Here is a 17,247-nt window from a genome sequence, read left to right as displayed (position 1 = left end):
CACATCCTAAAAACCTAAGAAAATTCAAAATTATTGTGAATTATAAATAAGAGATGGAATAAAGTGAAAAACCTGAAAAAGGTGATATGTTGTACATGGGATTGCTTGCAAAACTGTTTATAGGTTGTTTTTAAGGATTGATAGGAAATATAGCTTAAACTCCAATCAACTAATCGATTAAATCCTAGGTAAGTCATAATCAAATTGTTTTAAAGCTCACGTGCACGTGTGGATCGTAGGAACAAGACCAGAATCAAATTACTGGTGAAGTTTAGTAGGAAAATAGGTAGAGTTAGTTGGGAAGAAAGTCAATACAATCTATCATTTTTATAAGCAAAAACTATACTCTATCAAGCAAACCGGATCCTGATTACACTGAACCGATCTTTTAACAAGTTGGTTTATCAGGGATCAAAATGAAAAATAAGGATGCTATGAACCAAAGAGATAATAATCAATGAGCTTTGCTATTTTCATCACTACGAATTACACTCTGAATGTAGCGTCGTTGAACATGTGAAGTACAATCGAAAGGAAACTAATATACACTGAACTAGCAGATGATCCTGAAATAGCTTAAGAACTAATATACACAGAACTAGCACATGATCCATATATATCACCTAAGCACGCAAGTAGACATATCTTGAAATGGTGAATTTTGAACTCGGGGTACCTTTGTAACCTCGCTTTACCACTCGCCACAATCGTGTGGTTAGATTTACTTTATTTTTCAATAAACTTTGTATCGAGTCTTTTACTTCTATCAATATAAACAGATTCAATATTACGTAAAACGTATTCAAAACGCTTGGTCTCCTTTTAGTTTCCGAGTCATAAAATCCTTAATGGCTTGGTTTCAGATTCAATATTACGTAAAACGTATTCAAAACGCTTGGTTTCAGATTCAATAATTTACGTATGCTACATGCTTGGTGCAGCTCCGCCTGCCGGTGGTGGTGCAGCTCCGCCTGCCGCTGGTGGTGCAGCTCCCCCTGCCGCTGGTGGTGCAGCTCCGCCTGCCGGTGGTGGTGCAGCTCCGCCTGCCGCTGGTGGTGCAGCTCCGCCTGCCGCTGGTGGTGCAGCTCCGCCTGCCGCTGGTGGTGCAGCTCCGCCTGCCGGTGGTGCCGCTCCTCCTGCCGGTGGTGCAGCTTCGGCTGCCGGTGGTTCAGCTCCGCCTGCCGCTGGTGCAGCTCCGCCTGCTGGTATACCTTTGAACCAAGGTTGTTTTTGTAACCATTTTAAAATGTCTCCGAATGATCCTGAAAATGTTTTTCCTCCCCAGAATCCCCAATATCCATCTGAAAACTTTAGCAATTTCAATGGTCTTTGGGCGGAAAGAGCCAACCGAGTTCCTTCCGCAGTCCTATCACACACACACAGGTTTTAAAGGAAAAGAGAACTAATTAATCTGTTAATTTATAAAAAAGGTAATAACAACAATATGTGTTAAAAAACAACAACAATAAAGTGCAGCTCAAAAAGAAAGAAAGATGTAACGTGTAAAAAGAATCGTGGACAAAAGAAAGAGAATTAAACAAGTTAGCTAATATTGTCGAAACGTTTTAGAAAGATATATGTTGGGTGGAGATCGAGCTGATCGAACTCAAAAAATGAGAAATAACAAGCTACGGTCGCCTTTAGAGTGTATGGCTTCTATATTTGTACGTATGTTAAATATTATGGCTGTAACTGGTTATTCCTAATAGGAATACATGGAATAAAAGGAATAATTATATGTGGAATGGAGAAAATTGGAATGATAAACAAAATGGAATAAAAACTGAAATTTGTTTTGGAATTGGAATTCCAATTATCCCACACATTCGATATCATTTTTGATATGGAACAAATGGAAAAGATTTTACAAAGGATTTGTTTTTAAATTTTATTCCATTTTTGGAATATGTGGAATTGATTTCAAAAGGTTTTCCATGTAACTGGTAAATATTTTTTGGAATTCTGTGGAATGATGCATTCCAAACAATTCCATTCCAAAATTTAGCATTCCAGTTGCAGCTATATGAGCAAAACATACTGAGTTATCATCAAAAGAGTTTCTTTAGAATTACTTAATGAGCCCTATGATGAGGCCAATGGCAGTCAGTGCGAGAGTGGCACCGGCCGTGAACCCAGTGGCTAGGAGGGTAGTGGCTATAGTCGCGGGTACGAGAATCGGACTGAATATGATGAAAAGAGGTGCGGATACAACTAATGCCACGGCCGAAACGGCGAGTGTTAGACCCGCAAAGGCTAAGAAGACTACGGAGGCCACGGAAGCAATAGTAACCTTATTAGCGTCCCACACTGGGATGAGAAAAGAGAACATTTCGAGAAAAATGTTAAATTTGAATAATTGATGAGAATGATATTCGCTTTGACAGAGTTCCCCACTGATCATTCTCCAGATCTTATGAAGTTGTCTAGTCTGAATGCACAATGACGTGAGTAAATAGAGATCTACGTTACAATACGTCACGCCATATGCTCTTACTTGTGTGTGTTGTGGGTTGTCATGTTTTCTAGCCTTTTTTTCTTGCTTGTTAAAGCTCACACATTAATTGTCGTGTTGCAGTTAATATCCATGGTTGAAACACATTAAACTTCGGAAGATATCCGAGGAGGCAATTCTTTACAAAAATTCGCGAGATTTAGCTATCATATTTGCTACTCTAACCACGTTTAAATAACAATTTGATACTGCCACACTGAATGTCTAACAAGGAGAACATGAGACAAAAAGTAACAATTTCATCAGCAAATGAGTGCTATTTTTTCTTTTGATAAATGAGTTTGGATTTTTTTTATCATCATACTATATTTAAATACTTTTAAAATATGTTTTTGCTATTTTTGCTATTTTACTTATTTATAGAGAAATATTAGCCGTGAGATCAGAATTTAAAATATATATATAATAATTAGAACTTTTGTGGATAAATGAGTGATATTTTAAATTTTTTATCATTAAATGCTATTTTAAGATAAATTTTTTTATATACTTTTAAGAAAACATGGCGCCTTTATACTGTTGTTGTTTTGTTTTGTAGCAAGCTGCTTTACTCTAATTCGACGAGGTGGCTTCACCGTTGTTACTAGAGGATCTACATCCAAAGGAGAGAGAAGCAGTTGTGGAAGCAGTGATGTGTATGTCAAATGCATTGAGAGTAGGAGATTGGTATGAGGCTCCAACAACGAATAAACGCAAACGGAGAGAGGAACAGACGGAGTGGAGCGGATGAAAACAGATAGTTTCAGGCATTCACTTGGGAGAAGAGAGGAGATGTAAGTCCCATCATCACTTAGAGTTTATGCTTTAAGAGCAAGTCCATTCGTTAGAGATCCTAATTGGTTCTAATGAATAAATTAGTAGTTAATTTTGTGATTTGAAAAGTTAGTTTAATTATTTTTTTCATCCTCCAACAGGAGAACTTCATTGAAATTCTTAAATTTTTATTTTTATTTTTATTTTTAAAGTTGAATGATTTGAACCTCATTCAAAATACAAACATTAAACATCAATAAGTTCACGGTGGCTTGGGGATAAAGAAAGTACTACTAAGATAAAAACCTGAGAAGAAAACTGCAACACTCATAAAACAAACAAAAGCCATACTAAGACATAGATAACTGTTTTGATAGTGGTGATGATGAGTGATGGATGAAGGGTGTGGTGATGAACTGCTAATGATGATGATGGATTCAGCCACGAGTGATTGTGATTTTGATTGAGTGAATTTTCTTCCTGATATGAAGCATCTCACAGTGGACAGTATCACCCTCTTTAAGCCTGTTTCTTCTGCAAATCCTGTCCCATCCTTTGATGCAAATCCTAACATCAGACCATTTGCCTTTAGCCCCATGATCCCTTCTCCATCAATGTACTTGATGCGGTCACAAAATGTAAGCCCATTTTCTTTCACCACATTGGCAGGAATCAACTGCATAACACACAAAAAGGCAACGAAAAAATGTATAAGCGAACCTTTTTACGAGAAGGATAAAAGACAGTAAAACAAATCTATATGTTCTTTTATTTTATTCCACCAGCTCATAGATCCTGTTCTTGCGGGTGGTAGTAAAACATGGATTAGACTCAACCTCCAAATTCGAAAACCCTGCAACAACTGAGACAAAAACATGCTTCAGCAATCATCATAATATCGTTAGAACAGTTGAAAAGAAAGGAGCCACCTTTATAAGGACAAAACAAGGATAAAGCTGAGTTACCCTCAGTAGGTATAGCCTGCAGTCATCATTATTATTAGAAAAAAAACAAAAATAACAAAGAGGTAACAAAAAAGGGGAGTGAGTGAATGAAATTACCATCTCTCCAGTAACAGTTGAGGCAAGGGAAGGGATGTTTCTATAAGACAAACCAGGCACATCAATGACATTTGATTGCTCCACAAGCTTTATGTCTTCGTTCCACCTGCAAAAACAGAACATGGCTCACTGATTATTGGTCCGTAGTAGTTTCAACAAGAATCATTTTAGGAACAGAGATAAAATCTAGGATCAAACAACCGTAAACCAACAAAACCATGTATCTCCAGTGTCAATCATAAGCAAAGAAGCAATTCAACAGAGAAACAAATATTCTCTAGCAACTCCCATATCCAGAAAACAACAAGAACATGGATAGAATTCCCAATTCAAAAGAATCCAATTTTTTTTTTTATCAAATCTAAGGACATACCTCGAATGTGATACTCTCAGATTCCAGCAAGCAATCCAGGCTTGAAAAAGAACTTGACCAAGAAGCTGGCTGATCCTCCAACAAAAACAGAGAATAGTATATCATTTGGCTTCAATCGATTTACCCAATAACAAACAACAAAATCGACGAAGAGAGAGAGACGATTAATACTATGTTTTCGATTTTTTTTCATGTTCCACGAAAATAGATTTTTTATATTGTTAAAAGTATTTTTTTATACTTTTGAAGAACATTAATTGAGAATATTTGAATTGATTAAATTTTATGGGTGAAAAGTTATTGGAAAGCGTATAATAAAGTAAAAAATAAATTAAATTATAAACATTTATTAAATTTTTAATAAGCGTGCATACTCTAGAGACGATTAATAGAACCCCTTAGACACCGGTTCTCTTGATTTTTTCTTTTTTCATTTTTTTTTTGGTTCCTTTTTAAGAACCCAGATTAAAACCATGTGTTCGAGGTGGTCTAAATGCATGGTTATACTCTTTGATAATTGTTTTTTGCCAAGGTCTCTTTCATAATTGTTTAACTTTAGAAGTAGAGATCTTGGTTTGGCACCCTCATTGAGGGTCTCAGGCTCTCACGAGTAAAAATGTTGAAAAAAAAAGAAAAAAGAAACAGACCAAAGTCGATCCTTATTTCATATCTTCTATCACCGGCTTTTAAACAAAAGATGAGACCCACCACTTAAAAACCTCTCTTATAACCCCGTTAGGTGCGTACATAAATTCAAGATATTATTTAACTGTTATAGTTTATGATAGAAAAATAATTATTTCCAGTTTAAGTTGTATTTAAGCAAGTTTTTTGAAAATGGTATTAATATTTTATGGGAAATTAGGCCGAATGGCTAAAAAAAAAGTATTTAGTTTTATAGCCAAATGCCCTACCATACATCGATATAGAGTGTATTTTATATAATATTACCCTGCTAGCCTTCAACGCAACCGGCGCAACCTGCAGTTAAAAAAAAATTAATTACCCAACCAAGCAAAAATTACGCGTGGTCATCAGGAAGTCACACATCTCTCAAAAGTAACTTCTTCTTCTTCTTCGTCACTTCCCGAGAAGGTGAAAAGTTTCCGGCCGATATTTGTTGAATCGCGAAATCAAGCAGCAGATTCCGCCGTATATTGCTCTTCCATCCACCGCGGAGCCATCGTCTTCCATTCAAACTCGTCACTCGTCATAGGTTCGTCAAGCGAACGCGCCGATTCAGAATTCGAAGAAGATTCAGAAGAGTTCGTAAGTGTGATCGGCATGAACGACCACCATAGTCTCATCTCCTTCATATTGGCGATTAGGTTGAGATCTGTTGCAATATTGTAAGTTCTCTATTTTGTGCCATAGATTATATTATTTCCCTGTTTTTCCCCTTATTTGGAATAGATTCGGCCCTAGTCTATTCTAAGTTGATAAATCTAACCCATCGTTTTTGTCCCGATCTAGTAAGCTAAGGCAAACAAATTGATTTAGGGTTGAACTTTTCTTGGTTCGTCGTACTCATTTGTTTACTGCAAAGGGGGATAGTCATTTTAGAATGAAAAGTCCTTTTACGATAAAACAAGTTTAGTTCTCTGTGAAATGAAATATCTTATAGAACATGTGCTATTTGAAATGGAAAATCTTAGTTTTAGAGACTGGTTACGTGTCATTCCATTCTCTGCTATTTCTGAAGAATTGTATCAAAACTAATATATTATTCGTTTTCCATTCCATCTGACCTTCAGTTCCTTTCCATATATATATATATTCTATATTATTTCAGATGGTATAATTCTAATTGCATATGTTACTTCTCTACTCGCATAAGCTATTTCCGAATGACACAACTAAACAATTAACCTAAGCATATACTAGTAGCTTATCTCATATGCTGTCATTTCCTTCCAATTTGTTTACTAACGTGTGCTTATTTTTCATTGTTTTTTTCAGGTTTGTCATGGATGAGCTTGAAGGGTAATAGTATTTCTATACTATTTTATGAAATGGAACATCTCTTCTCTTATTTGTCATGTTTATTAATATAGAATGTACTATTTAGTAAGTTATATTGCATTCGATGCTTGAAAGAAATGGTTCAATCTTGTTCTTTGTTGTTTCATGTTCTATTGATATGAGTTTTATATCGATGCATACATGTGTTTTATATTAGTCTGTATATGATTTTGTAAAGAGAAAATAATATATTAAACGTAAATGGAACATAATTTATTATGACATCAAATAAAAGAGAATACAGTGTGATGTTGAATGGGAATGATATTCATATTATCTTGTCTCTTCCACCTCTTTTAATGCCATTAATCTCTATTTCTTTTCGCTACAATCAATCTGAATTTGGTGTAAGCATTACGTCATTCCCTGTAATCATAGACATTTCAAAATTTTGGACAATGTATATGTATTGTGCTATATCGTTTGTTACTTTTTCTATTTTATATGCTCATGTAGAATGAAAATGCATGTTACTTGCATTTCGAAATTTGGGTTTATATTCCATGTAGGGTTTAGTGATTAGTGGCTAGGGTTTAGTTTATGAAAGATTGGGTTTGACAGTGGATTAGAGTTTATAATTCCGTGTAGGGTTTAGTTTATGTATGGTTGGGGTTGACATTGTGACAAACATTACCATCTTCCATGAAGGCATAACCATCTCAACATTTGAGAGATATGTTAAGATGATTTTTAGATTGTAATTACATTTTCAGATTTTCTATTTTGTATGTCTCATGTAGAATGACAATGTTTTATATACTTTTAATATTTGGGTTTATGGTTTATATTTGGGTTTAGGGTTTAGTGATTAAAGGTTAGGGTATAGTATTTTGTAGGTGGAGGGGGTAAGGATGGAGTTAGCATTAACTTCTTCGATAATATCATAGACATTTCATATTTTCACCAATATGTATTATGCTATTTATTTAGTTCCATTTTATTTAGGTTGAGGGTTTATATTTGGGTTTATGGTTTATATTTGAGTTTAGGGTATAATGATTATGGTTTAAGGTTAAGTATTTAGGGGTTTATGGTGGGGTTGTTATATGGTTTATTATTGAGGGGTTGGGATGGGGTTGGTGTTATATACTATTTTGGTTGGAGGTGGATTAAGGTTGAACACAAATGCATTAGTTCAGAAGAATAGTCTCCATTCCATTTTAGATAGTATTGAATAATAGTTCAAATTTTATATATTTTATTTTATTTTAAAAAATATTATAATTAGAAATTAGATTTAATATTTGAGTTTTGGTTTACAGATTCGAGTTTAGTGTTTAGTATTTAGGTGTGGAGTTGAGTTTAAAGTTTCTAGTTATGTTTCATATGAAGGTGTTTTGTTTGTTTCTATCAAACATAGTATTTTTATAAATGGAATATAATATTTATATAGCACAGTTAACATGTACGTGGTAAGAAAGCATGTGACGTGGCTATATTTGCTTGATTCGTTAGTTAATAGTATACAGTAAATGTGATCCATCTCTTAAGTCATCAATGTCATCTCTCCTTTTGTTTTGACCGCTAACTTGTTTCCAGTGGGGATATAACCGGCTTGGAAAAAGGTAAAATGTTATTCACTCAATAACGTCAAAATCATAGTCATCTACTTAATTATACTCTCGATTTTGGATATCTCGCAAATTCACCCATATTTTATTTTCTTAAGTAAAAAGGAAAAGAAAAAAAAAGGAGAAGAATAGGTCAGCAAAATCCCAAAGAAAAGTTACATTTTGTCACTACATGACGTTGAGAGAACCCGCCGGAGCAAGTGGATAAAGTCGCCCGTTTCTAAACTCTCCGGCACTTCTAAATGAGGGTAGAGAGAGAGAGAAGAAGGTTCGTAATGGAGAAACGATCAAGAGAATTTAAAACCCATAACCTCTCTCTCTCCTCCCGCTGTCAAACGCCATTAAATCCCCCCATCAGTATCAGTTACACAATTTCTCAAGAGACAGGTAAGGAGAGAGAGAGATTTTGGAATGTGTAATGAATGTAAAAGGAGCGAAAGGTGGGAATGATGAAAGCACTAATGGCTTGCTTATGATAGGCTCGAGAACAAAGACCCAGAGAGATTTATTATTACTCTGCCTCTCTCTTCATTGGTTCTGTAAGAGACATTAACTACCTGGCTATATGGATTCTTATATCAAATCTCCCTTTTTGCTCCTTCCTCCCTCCCATTATCTTCTTTTCTTTCTTTTTTTCAGATTCTCTTCCGTTACATTTTTTTTTCTCTCTCTCTCTCTTGTTCAAAGTTTGAAACTTTGTTCCCTCTTTTTCTCTTTGTTGTGTTAATAATGGCGACAGCTGTGTGATGGTCCAGAGTTCACTTGTTTGGTTACAAAAGGATTTTTTTTTACTGTTTCTTTGTATACAAACACATTATACTTTTGAACAAAGATGGAGTTTCTCGGTGACAGCTCTGAAACGGACAAGAAGACAATGAAGAAGAAGCGTTTCCACCGCCACACACCTCACCAGATCCAACGCCTTGAATCGTATTCCTCTCTTTCCTCTACTCATTTGTTTTCTCCACCTCTTTCTTTCTGTTCTCTTATGGTTTTTGTTTGCAGAGCTTTCAATGAGTGTCAACACCCAGATGAGAAACAGAGGATGCAACTTAGCAGAGAATTGGGTTTGGCTCCAAGACAGATCAAGTTTTGGTTTCAGAACCGACGAACACAAAAGAAGGTTTTAGACTTTTTACTTTCTATCTTACTCGCTTTGTCTCTCTTCTTCATCGTTTCATGTTGCAGGCACAACACGAGAGAGCTGATAACTGTGCACTCAAGGAAGAGAACGATAGGATTCGTTGCGAGAACATTGCCATCAAAGAAGCTCTCAAACACACCATTTGCCCCACCTGTGGTGACGCTCCTTCTCATGAAGACTCTTACTTCGATGAACAGAAGCTTCGAATCGAAAATGCACACCTTAGAGAAGAGGTTCTAGCTAAAATGCACACCTTTTTTGTCATGCATTGTGGTTTGATCTTAGTGCTTAACCTTCCCATTAACACCTCTCTTTTTTTCTTTGGTAGCTCGAAAGGGTTTCAAGCATTGCAGCTAAGTTCATGGGGAGGCCACTTTCTCATCTCCCACCACTACTAAACCAGATGCCATTCCACGGTGGTCCTTCGCTTGATTTTGATCTTATTCCTGGAAGTTGTTCTTCAATGGCTGCTCCTACTTTACCATCTCAACCAAACTTGGTTTTATCAGACATTGATAAGTCTGTTATGACCAACATTGCCGTGACCGCTATGGAAGAGTTGATTAGGCTTACCCAAACAAACGAGCCTCTATGGATCAAAAATGATGGAGCAAGAGACGTTCTCAACCTCGGAAGCTATGAGAATATGTTCCCTAGAGCAAGTAGCCGTGGAGGAAAGAATCATAACGTTCGAGTGGAAGCGAGTAGATCTTCTGGCGTAGTTTTCATTAATGCTATGACACTTGTGGACATGCTCATGGACTCTGTGAGTAAAACCAACCTAACCTGTAGATTTTACTCAGTTGGTTTGTTGTTGTTTTTTTCTCATATAGTTTATTTTTTCAGGTTAAATCTGCAGAGCTTTTTCCCTCAGTCGTTGCATCATCTAAAACTCTTGCAGTGGTTTCATCTGGATTGCGTGGAAACCACGGAGAAGCCTTACATTTGGTACAAAAAAAACACTTGATCATTGTTTGTGTGTGAAGCTTTTGATTAACTTTGCTATTGGCTTGTGTTAGATGCTTGAAGAGCTTCAAATGCTTTCGCCATTGGTTCCAACACGTGAGTTCAGCGTGCTAAGATACTGTCAGCAAATCGAACATGGAACTTGGGCTATTGTAAATGTCTCCTATGAGCTTCCTCAGTTTATATCTTCTTCTCGGCCATATCGACTTCCTTCTGGTTGCTTGATTCAAGACATGTCCAATGGCTACTGCAAGGTTTGTGTGTAAACTAATGTGTTTGTTTCTTTTTTTATTAGCATCTCTGATCATTATACAATAACAGGTTACTTGGGTTGAACATATTGAAATCTCGGAGCAAGAGCCTATTCATGAGATGTTTAAAGATCGTGTCCGTGAAGGATTAGCTTTTGGAGCTGAACGTTGGATCGCTACTCTCCAAAGAATGTGCGAGAGATTCACAGCTCTACATGAACCAGCAACATCCTCGGTGATTCCATCGCCGGAAGGGAAGAGAAGTGTAATGAAACTTGCTCAAAGAATGGTAAACAACTTCTGCTTGAGCGTTGGCACATCTAACAACACTCGATCATCAACGGTTGTATCGGGAATGAATGAGTTTGGAATCCGTGTGACTTCGTACAAGAGCCAGCACGAACCAAATGGAATGGTTCTGTGTGCAGCCACCAGCTTCTGGCTCCCAGTTTCTCCACTTATCGTTTTCAATTTCCTCAAAGATGAAAGAACTCGTCCCCAGGTACTACTACTACTACACGCCTTTATAATCACTTTGTGTAACGTTTTGTTTTAAAATGTTTCTTTGGTTATTATAGTGGGACGTTCTATTGAATGGAAGTTCAGTTCAAGAAGTTGCTCATATCGCAAACGGTTCACATCCAGGAAACTGTATTTCTATTCTTCGTGTAAGTTACTTAATTAAACACATATGTTCGGTTCTTGAGACTATTGATTGTTATTTTTTTTTACCTTTTTTACATTAGGGGTTCAATGCATCATCATCACAAAACAACATGCTGATTCTACAAGAAAGCTGCGTAGACTCATCAGGCTCGCTTGTGGTCTACACTCCATTGGATTTACCAGCACTGAACATGGCAATGAGCGGTCAAGACACATCTTACATTCCCATTTTACCCTCGGGTTTTGCGGTTTCACCAGATGGAAGCAGGAATGACCAAATCCCAGAGCTCAAAGTTGAAGGAAGAGGAAGTGGAGGAGGAGGTTCATTGATAACGGTTGGGTTTCAGATAATGGTGAGTAGCTTGCAGTCAGGAAAATTGAATATGGAGTCAATGGAGACAGTTAATAACCTCATCAGTTCCACTGTCCACCACATTAAAACCACCTTGAATTGTCCTTCAACTGCTTGAGGACGCCATTAATAGCTCATTTCCCCCATCTGATTTCTGATAAAGGTCATTAATGATCAGAGAAGTGAAAGTTATTAAGCACTTATTCTACCTTCAGTGCCAGCAAAGAGTGTAAGAAAATCATCACTCTTCTGGTTATCTGTCTCCTCTCTTCACTCTCTTGTTCAGTTTCTTTTTTTTTTTGTGTGTTTGAAATGGTAATATTTGGTGGGAGGTGGGAGTCAAGAACGCACCATGACTTTTGTGTATGGTTCGGGCATTGACTTCTGTTTGTATCTTTTGTCAAGTTACAAATTGTTTCTTGTCTAAATGTTGTCCATGTTTTATCTATCACCTGTCATAAATCCCTTTTTTACCACTGAACTATAGTTAATAATCAGTTCATCAACCTAAGATGATGTGAGGTCATGCAATATAAATCAAAATGATTTGAAAATCTGAAACAAAAAGATCACAAACTTAACAAGCCTTAAATAGATACGTTAACGTGTTTGACAATATTATATAACTCGGAACGTTTTCATTACCTTATATCATTGTTCCTGCAGCAACCGTTTCCAAGAATTGGCTATGTGTAACTTCTTATTTTGGTAAAAGAAAAAAACAATGTAGAACATGGAGATGCGGGTGCTATGTCTAATTTGCACTGTCAATCACCTAAAATTCCTCTGCAGATGAACAGATCCTCTCCAACGCTGCAGAAACGTCTCTTACATCTGTCAGATTCTTTCTTCCCTGTCTTCTTCAGACACCTCATTGCCAGATTTGCTACTGCAATTACTGGCTCCTGCTTGCATTCATTTCCTTGTTTTTCGCGCCAATCGCTACAGTTTGGTTTCAATCAAATTAATAGCTGCGAACCGGAATCCGGCATGCCGACGAATCTCTACGGTCCGAACGATAATTTCCACCCTGAGAACTCTCATGTGCTTCCTGCTCTGATGAGGAGGTTCCATGAAGCTAAGGCCAACGATGCGGAGGAGGTTGTGGTGTGGGGAAGTGGGAGCCCGTTGAGGGAGTTTTTGCACGTGGATGATTTGGCTGAGGCTTGTGTTTTCTTGATGGAGAGGTACAGTGGGTTTGAGCATGTGAATATGGGGAGTGGTGTGGAAGTGACGATCAAAGAGTTGGCTGAGTTGGTTAAGGAGGTTGTTGGGTTTGAAGGGAATCTTGTTTGGGATTGTAGTAAGCTTGATGGGACGCCGAGGAAGCTGATGGATAGCTCGAAGCTTGCGGCTTTGGGGTGGACGCCGAAGGTTTCGATTAAAGATGGGCTTCGTCAGACTTATCAATGGTATTTGGAGAATGTTGTGCAGAAGAAGCAGTGAAAGAAATCATTTTATGCGTCTGCGTTTTGGCTCTGTGTCTCTCTATCTTATGTAACTTCTGTATTCGTGGATTTCATATTACTGAGCAAATTAAGCAGACTTATTTTGTAATAAAACCAATTATGTTGAGAATATTAATAATCAAAATACCTTGTTCTTTACTCAAATCATAGTCAACTACAAAGTCTTATAACGCACGCACAAGCGTTCCAATGGACAGAGTATTTTTTAAGATGGCTTTCGTGTACAAAACGCTCCGCTATAGCACGTGGGAAACGATTAGATGTGGACGCCCATTCTATTTTGGGCCTATAGGTTTCCTAGTTATTGGGCCAATAGGTGTCCCTGTTATTGGGCCATAACTTTATTCGAGACATGTTAAACGATCCAACGGCAGAGATGGAGGCTTATGATATCTACACCGTTGGATCAATAAATGAGCTTGGCCTCGATAGCATATAGTTAAAGACGCAAAACTCTCTTGCGCCGCCCGCGTCTCTCTCTCTTCGCTTGTTATCTCTTTCCACTCTCTGTAGAAACACAGAACCCTAATCATCAAAATCTCAAGGTAAATCCACAGCTGTTGTGTCCTTTTAATTCTCTGTGTCTTATCGTTTCAGTGTAAGGGTTTGTCTTGATTGTCCGATTTTTAAAAATATGTCGGGATGCAGACATCTTTTTTTCCTAGATTCGTTTCTCTTCATTATCGATTTGAGATGTGCTTTTTTTTTTTCTGTGTTTTGAGATATGAAAGACCATATGTTTTACAAGTTTTCCACTTCTCTGCATGTTTGGTCGAAAAGAGAGAATCTAATAGATGCTTAGGGTTAATCTCAATAGTGCTCTTAGCTCGTATTCATATACGCATCTCTGTTTTGTGCCTTAGTTATAGTGTCATTATTTGTCTGGTGTGTGTCTACAAAAGATTCACTATGTTCTCATTGATTTGTGAATGTATTATCCCTAGTTCTAGTAGCAGTTTAATCTCATTGATGCGGCTTAATGAGTGTGGCTTTTTGTATGGTTTATACACAGATGAATCGTGAGAAGTTGATGAAGATGGCCAACACTGTCCGCACTGGCGGCAAGGGTACAGTTAGAAGGTAACACTTTGCTTCTTCTTTTTTTTGTTTTACCATTTTCATTTTTACCATAGCATTTAATTTTATGTCTATGATATGAACCATTTGATTGTCTGCATGCAGGAAGAAGAAGGCTGTGCACAAGACCAATACTACTGATGACAAGAAGCTCCAAAGCACTCTCAAGAGAATTGGAGTTAACTCCATTCCTGCTATTGAAGAAGTTAACATCTTCAAGGATGATGTTGTTATTCAGTTCACCAACCCTAAGGGTATACCTTCTAACATTATACTAAGGAAATTGTAAACCTTTTCATGTTATTGATAATTTTTTTTTTTTTTTGTCTCTTTTACTACAGTTCAAGCTGCAGTTGGTGCAAACACATGGGCTGTTAGCGGTTCTCCTCAGACCAAAAGTATGCATCTTTACCGTGTCTATTTTCATGTTTCTTCTTCATTGCATCTTTTCTGATTAAATATAAAACCTTTTTCTGTAGAGTTGGAAGATATCCTTCCTCAGATTCTCAGCCATCTAGGTATGCTCCATGTAATTTGCACTTGTTACATGTTCTTCTCCCCCCAACCCCAAAACAGTTATCCTTAAAACATGTTTTTTTCTTTGGTCTCTTTCAGGACCAGACAACATGGAGAATCTGAAGAAGCTAGCAGAGCAGTTCAAGAAGCAATCTCCTGGTGGAGGTAATGTCCCAGCAACCATTCAAGAGGATGATGATGAGGACGATGATGTCCCTGAACTTGTAGCTGGTGAGACATTCGAAGCTGCTGCTGAAGAGAAAGCAGCTGCTGCTTCTTCTTAAGACAAAAAGCGACGAGACCACAACAACAGCAACAAAAACCGCACTTATGAGTTTTACATATCATTATTAATGTTTGCTCTCTCGATCCTCTTTTTGTAGTGTTTCCGACCAGATTCTTGTTTCCCAGATAATGATTTAAGGTTTTTTATCCAGTTGATCTACTTCTCTAGTATGTTTCTTCACTAATTTGACGGAGAGCTTAAATTACTTTTCATCCGATATTCAAATCAAATATGCAGAGAGAAACAAGCTTTGAAGAAAGCTCATTGTTTATTTATTATTGAAGGTAGTGTAAAAAAACATTGCAACTTTTGTGGAATTTGTTTGTAATTTATGCTCTTTTGAACATAACTTTTAGTGGAACATCACTTAACACAAGTCTTCTAATCCCATCTTGCACAAACACACCAACGTCTCTACACATGACTCTGCAGATATCGCATACAGAAGGACAAAACAAGATCTTGTAGTGATCTTCGTACTTGTCGATCTTGAACCAGTTACCAACAGTTGTCCTGCCTGGATTCCCTTCAACGCCACAAGTTCCAATGAACCATTGATTCGTCTTCTCGTCGACATTGTCTAAGTTCCAGATCGAAGTAGCTGAGAATTTGAAGTTCAGATCAGTTGAGACACGGATCACTTTTGATTTGTCTGACGGTGAGAATGTCAACGGCATGCCGTTAGAGACTTCAAACCGTTCTTGGATAACACTTTTAGGACAAGTTTTGTTTTCGGCTTTGGACATGGTTAGTCCCCCGCCGCGGCCGCGAACTACAGGCAAGATGTAGTATTTGGTGCCTGTTCTGAGACGTTGACCGTAGATGTCGGTTACTGGCTCCACCGCGGCTTCAGTTGTGGCCCCACGGTGGCTGGTGAAGACCGCTAAGAGGAGGAAGGTATAGAGAAGTGATGACATTGTAGGAAACTTTCTTTTAATGGAAACCTTTTTGAGTACGAATTGAAAAGCTATGAGAACAGAGTTTCAATTTATAAGCCGTAAGCGTATCTTATAAAGTCAAAATCTTATCTGATTTTGATCTAAATACGTTGTATTAGACTATTAGTTAGTGGTCGAGCATTAAATAATTACGTGAGAAGTTTTGCGTCGTTTACACTACGGTCAAACAAAAGCTTCACGAGACACACGACGTCATGTTTCGATCATCCCTTACGTGATCCCTTTCTTCTTCACCGACAAAAGTATACGTTGTCTGGCAGACCAAACCCAAGAGTAAACCGGGTTTTCTGGTTTTTCCTACAAACTATATAAGACCAAACCTAAGAGTAAACTTGTCAGAGATCAAATTTCGATTTCAACATGTAGAAACAAAGCTTGTAGCAAAACACAAACCGGGTTTTCTGGTATATCTTATAAACAATATGCATCAATATTTTAGGCTTGATCTGGAATGTTATGTAGCATCCAGTTACAAAACATGCATAAATATTAATCCATATATTTTTATAACTCAGTTTGACTCATGATATATTAAATCGTTATACTTTTAACTTTTAGAAGATGTATTTAAAAACTTATACATATTATCCGGATTAACCAGATTAATCCGGTTTAACATTGTAATAAAGTTGTTGGAAATTACATTTAATAAAAAACACGCAAATTCTAATATTTATGCATGGTTTGGAGTTTAATTATCTATCCAGACGAACATTTGAAGCTTACATTATTTTGAAAACTTATGAATCCAAGAAATTGCTTTAAAATAAGGAAAGTAACTATATCATAATCCTAATACTTTATACAACGTTATTTGCTTACGTTGTAAAATAACGTTGTATAAAAAGTATTACAAAATCAAATCTCCTATCATATTTGTGTTCAAAAAAAAAAAAAAACTCCTATCATACATAAGCATATAAGCCATCTTAATCCTAATACAGTCCTGACATGATATCTTACTAAATAGGATTTTTAACGTTAAAACTCGTCAACTATGTTTGTTTTGGGTAAAAACCCTCAAACTAAGTATTTAACGTAAAAGTTCTCAAACTAACTTTATTTAATGAAGTAAATCCTAACAGGTCATAATTACCAATACTACTGGTAAATCTTTAGTTTAGGGGTTTATACATTAAGTAAACATAGTTGAGGGGTTTTACCATTAAAAAAAAAATCAATTTTATAATATTATCTAAAAATTAGTAACTTAAATTTTCAAAATTAGCATTTTTAATTTTTTTTTGTAAATATATGAGTTTGATGTGT

The 17,247-nt window shown here is 36.7% G+C and overlaps 6 protein-coding genes across 9 annotated transcripts; 3 read left to right on the top strand and 3 right to left on the bottom strand.

Moving 5' to 3' along the window:
• Positions 1-787: 787 nt before the first annotated feature.
• Positions 788-2,433, bottom strand: LOC106355405 (oleosin-B2-like). Of its 2 annotated transcripts, none has more exons than XM_048766435.1 (3): positions 2,073-2,433; positions 899-1,366; positions 788-856 (listed from the first exon to the last, which is right to left on the bottom strand). In XM_048766435.1, exons 1-2 carry the CDS (start codon positions 2,399-2,401, stop codon positions 925-927), a joined length of 771 nt encoding a protein of 256 aa, XP_048622392.1. In that variant the 5' UTR covers positions 2,402-2,433; the 3' UTR covers positions 788-856; positions 899-924. The 2 variants fall into 2 exon arrangements, with proteins under 2 accessions (XP_048622392.1, XP_048622393.1); XM_048766436.1 differs by having other exon boundaries at positions 788-947; positions 1,020-1,366.
• A 1,003-nt stretch (positions 2,434-3,436) lies between these two features.
• On the bottom strand, positions 3,437-4,909 carry LOC106385283. 3 transcript variants are annotated; one of them, XM_013825207.3, is made up of 5 exons: positions 4,700-4,909; positions 4,327-4,432; positions 4,195-4,246; positions 4,048-4,127; positions 3,437-3,941 (listed from the first exon to the last, which is right to left on the bottom strand). In XM_013825207.3, the coding sequence occupies exons 2-5, from the start codon at positions 4,327-4,329 to the stop codon at positions 3,528-3,530; spliced, it is 549 nt and encodes a 182-aa protein (XP_013680661.1). In that variant the 5' UTR covers positions 4,330-4,432; positions 4,700-4,909; the 3' UTR covers positions 3,437-3,527. The 3 variants fall into 3 exon arrangements, with proteins under 3 accessions (XP_013680661.1, XP_013680662.1, XP_013680663.1); XM_013825208.3 differs by having other exon boundaries at positions 4,231-4,246; XM_013825209.3 differs by lacking the exon at positions 4,048-4,127 and having other exon boundaries at positions 4,231-4,246.
• Positions 4,910-8,496: 3,587 nt separating this feature from the next.
• LOC106387638 (homeobox-leucine zipper protein HDG12-like) lies at positions 8,497-14,220 on the top strand. The gene is made up of 10 exons (XM_013827542.3): positions 8,497-9,222; positions 9,298-9,415; positions 9,481-9,669; positions 9,765-10,202; positions 10,283-10,384; positions 10,456-10,656; positions 10,724-11,155; positions 11,232-11,321; positions 11,400-13,685; positions 14,153-14,220. Exons 1-9 carry the CDS (start codon positions 9,125-9,127, stop codon positions 11,787-11,789), a joined length of 2,058 nt encoding a protein of 685 aa, XP_013682996.1. The 5' UTR covers positions 8,497-9,124; the 3' UTR covers positions 11,790-13,685; positions 14,153-14,220.
• LOC106355404 (putative GDP-L-fucose synthase 2) lies at positions 12,662-13,117 on the top strand. Its single transcript, XM_013795365.1, has one exon. The coding sequence runs from the start codon at positions 12,662-12,664 to the stop codon at positions 13,115-13,117; it is 456 nt and encodes a 151-aa protein (XP_013650819.1).
• LOC106358591 (nascent polypeptide-associated complex subunit beta-like) lies at positions 13,567-15,178 on the top strand. Its single transcript, XM_013798419.3, has 6 exons — positions 13,567-13,685; positions 14,153-14,220; positions 14,323-14,471; positions 14,559-14,615; positions 14,697-14,735; positions 14,833-15,178. Exons 2-6 carry the CDS (start codon positions 14,153-14,155, stop codon positions 15,015-15,017), a joined length of 498 nt encoding a protein of 165 aa, XP_013653873.2. The 5' UTR covers positions 13,567-13,685; the 3' UTR covers positions 15,018-15,178.
• Positions 15,179-15,268: 90 nt separating this feature from the next.
• Positions 15,269-16,062, bottom strand: LOC106387641 (kunitz trypsin inhibitor 5-like). The gene has a single exon (XM_013827545.3). It carries the CDS (start codon positions 15,934-15,936, stop codon positions 15,349-15,351), a length of 588 nt encoding a protein of 195 aa, XP_013682999.2. The 5' UTR covers positions 15,937-16,062; the 3' UTR covers positions 15,269-15,348.
• Positions 16,063-17,247: the final 1,185 nt, after the last annotated feature.

This window comes from Brassica napus, chromosome C8 (genome assembly GCF_020379485.1).
Source record: "Brassica napus cultivar Da-Ae chromosome C8, Da-Ae, whole genome shotgun sequence".
Classification (NCBI taxonomy): Eukaryota; Viridiplantae; Streptophyta; class Magnoliopsida; order Brassicales; family Brassicaceae; genus Brassica; species Brassica napus.
This window is presented reverse-complemented; position numbering and strand designations above follow the sequence as displayed.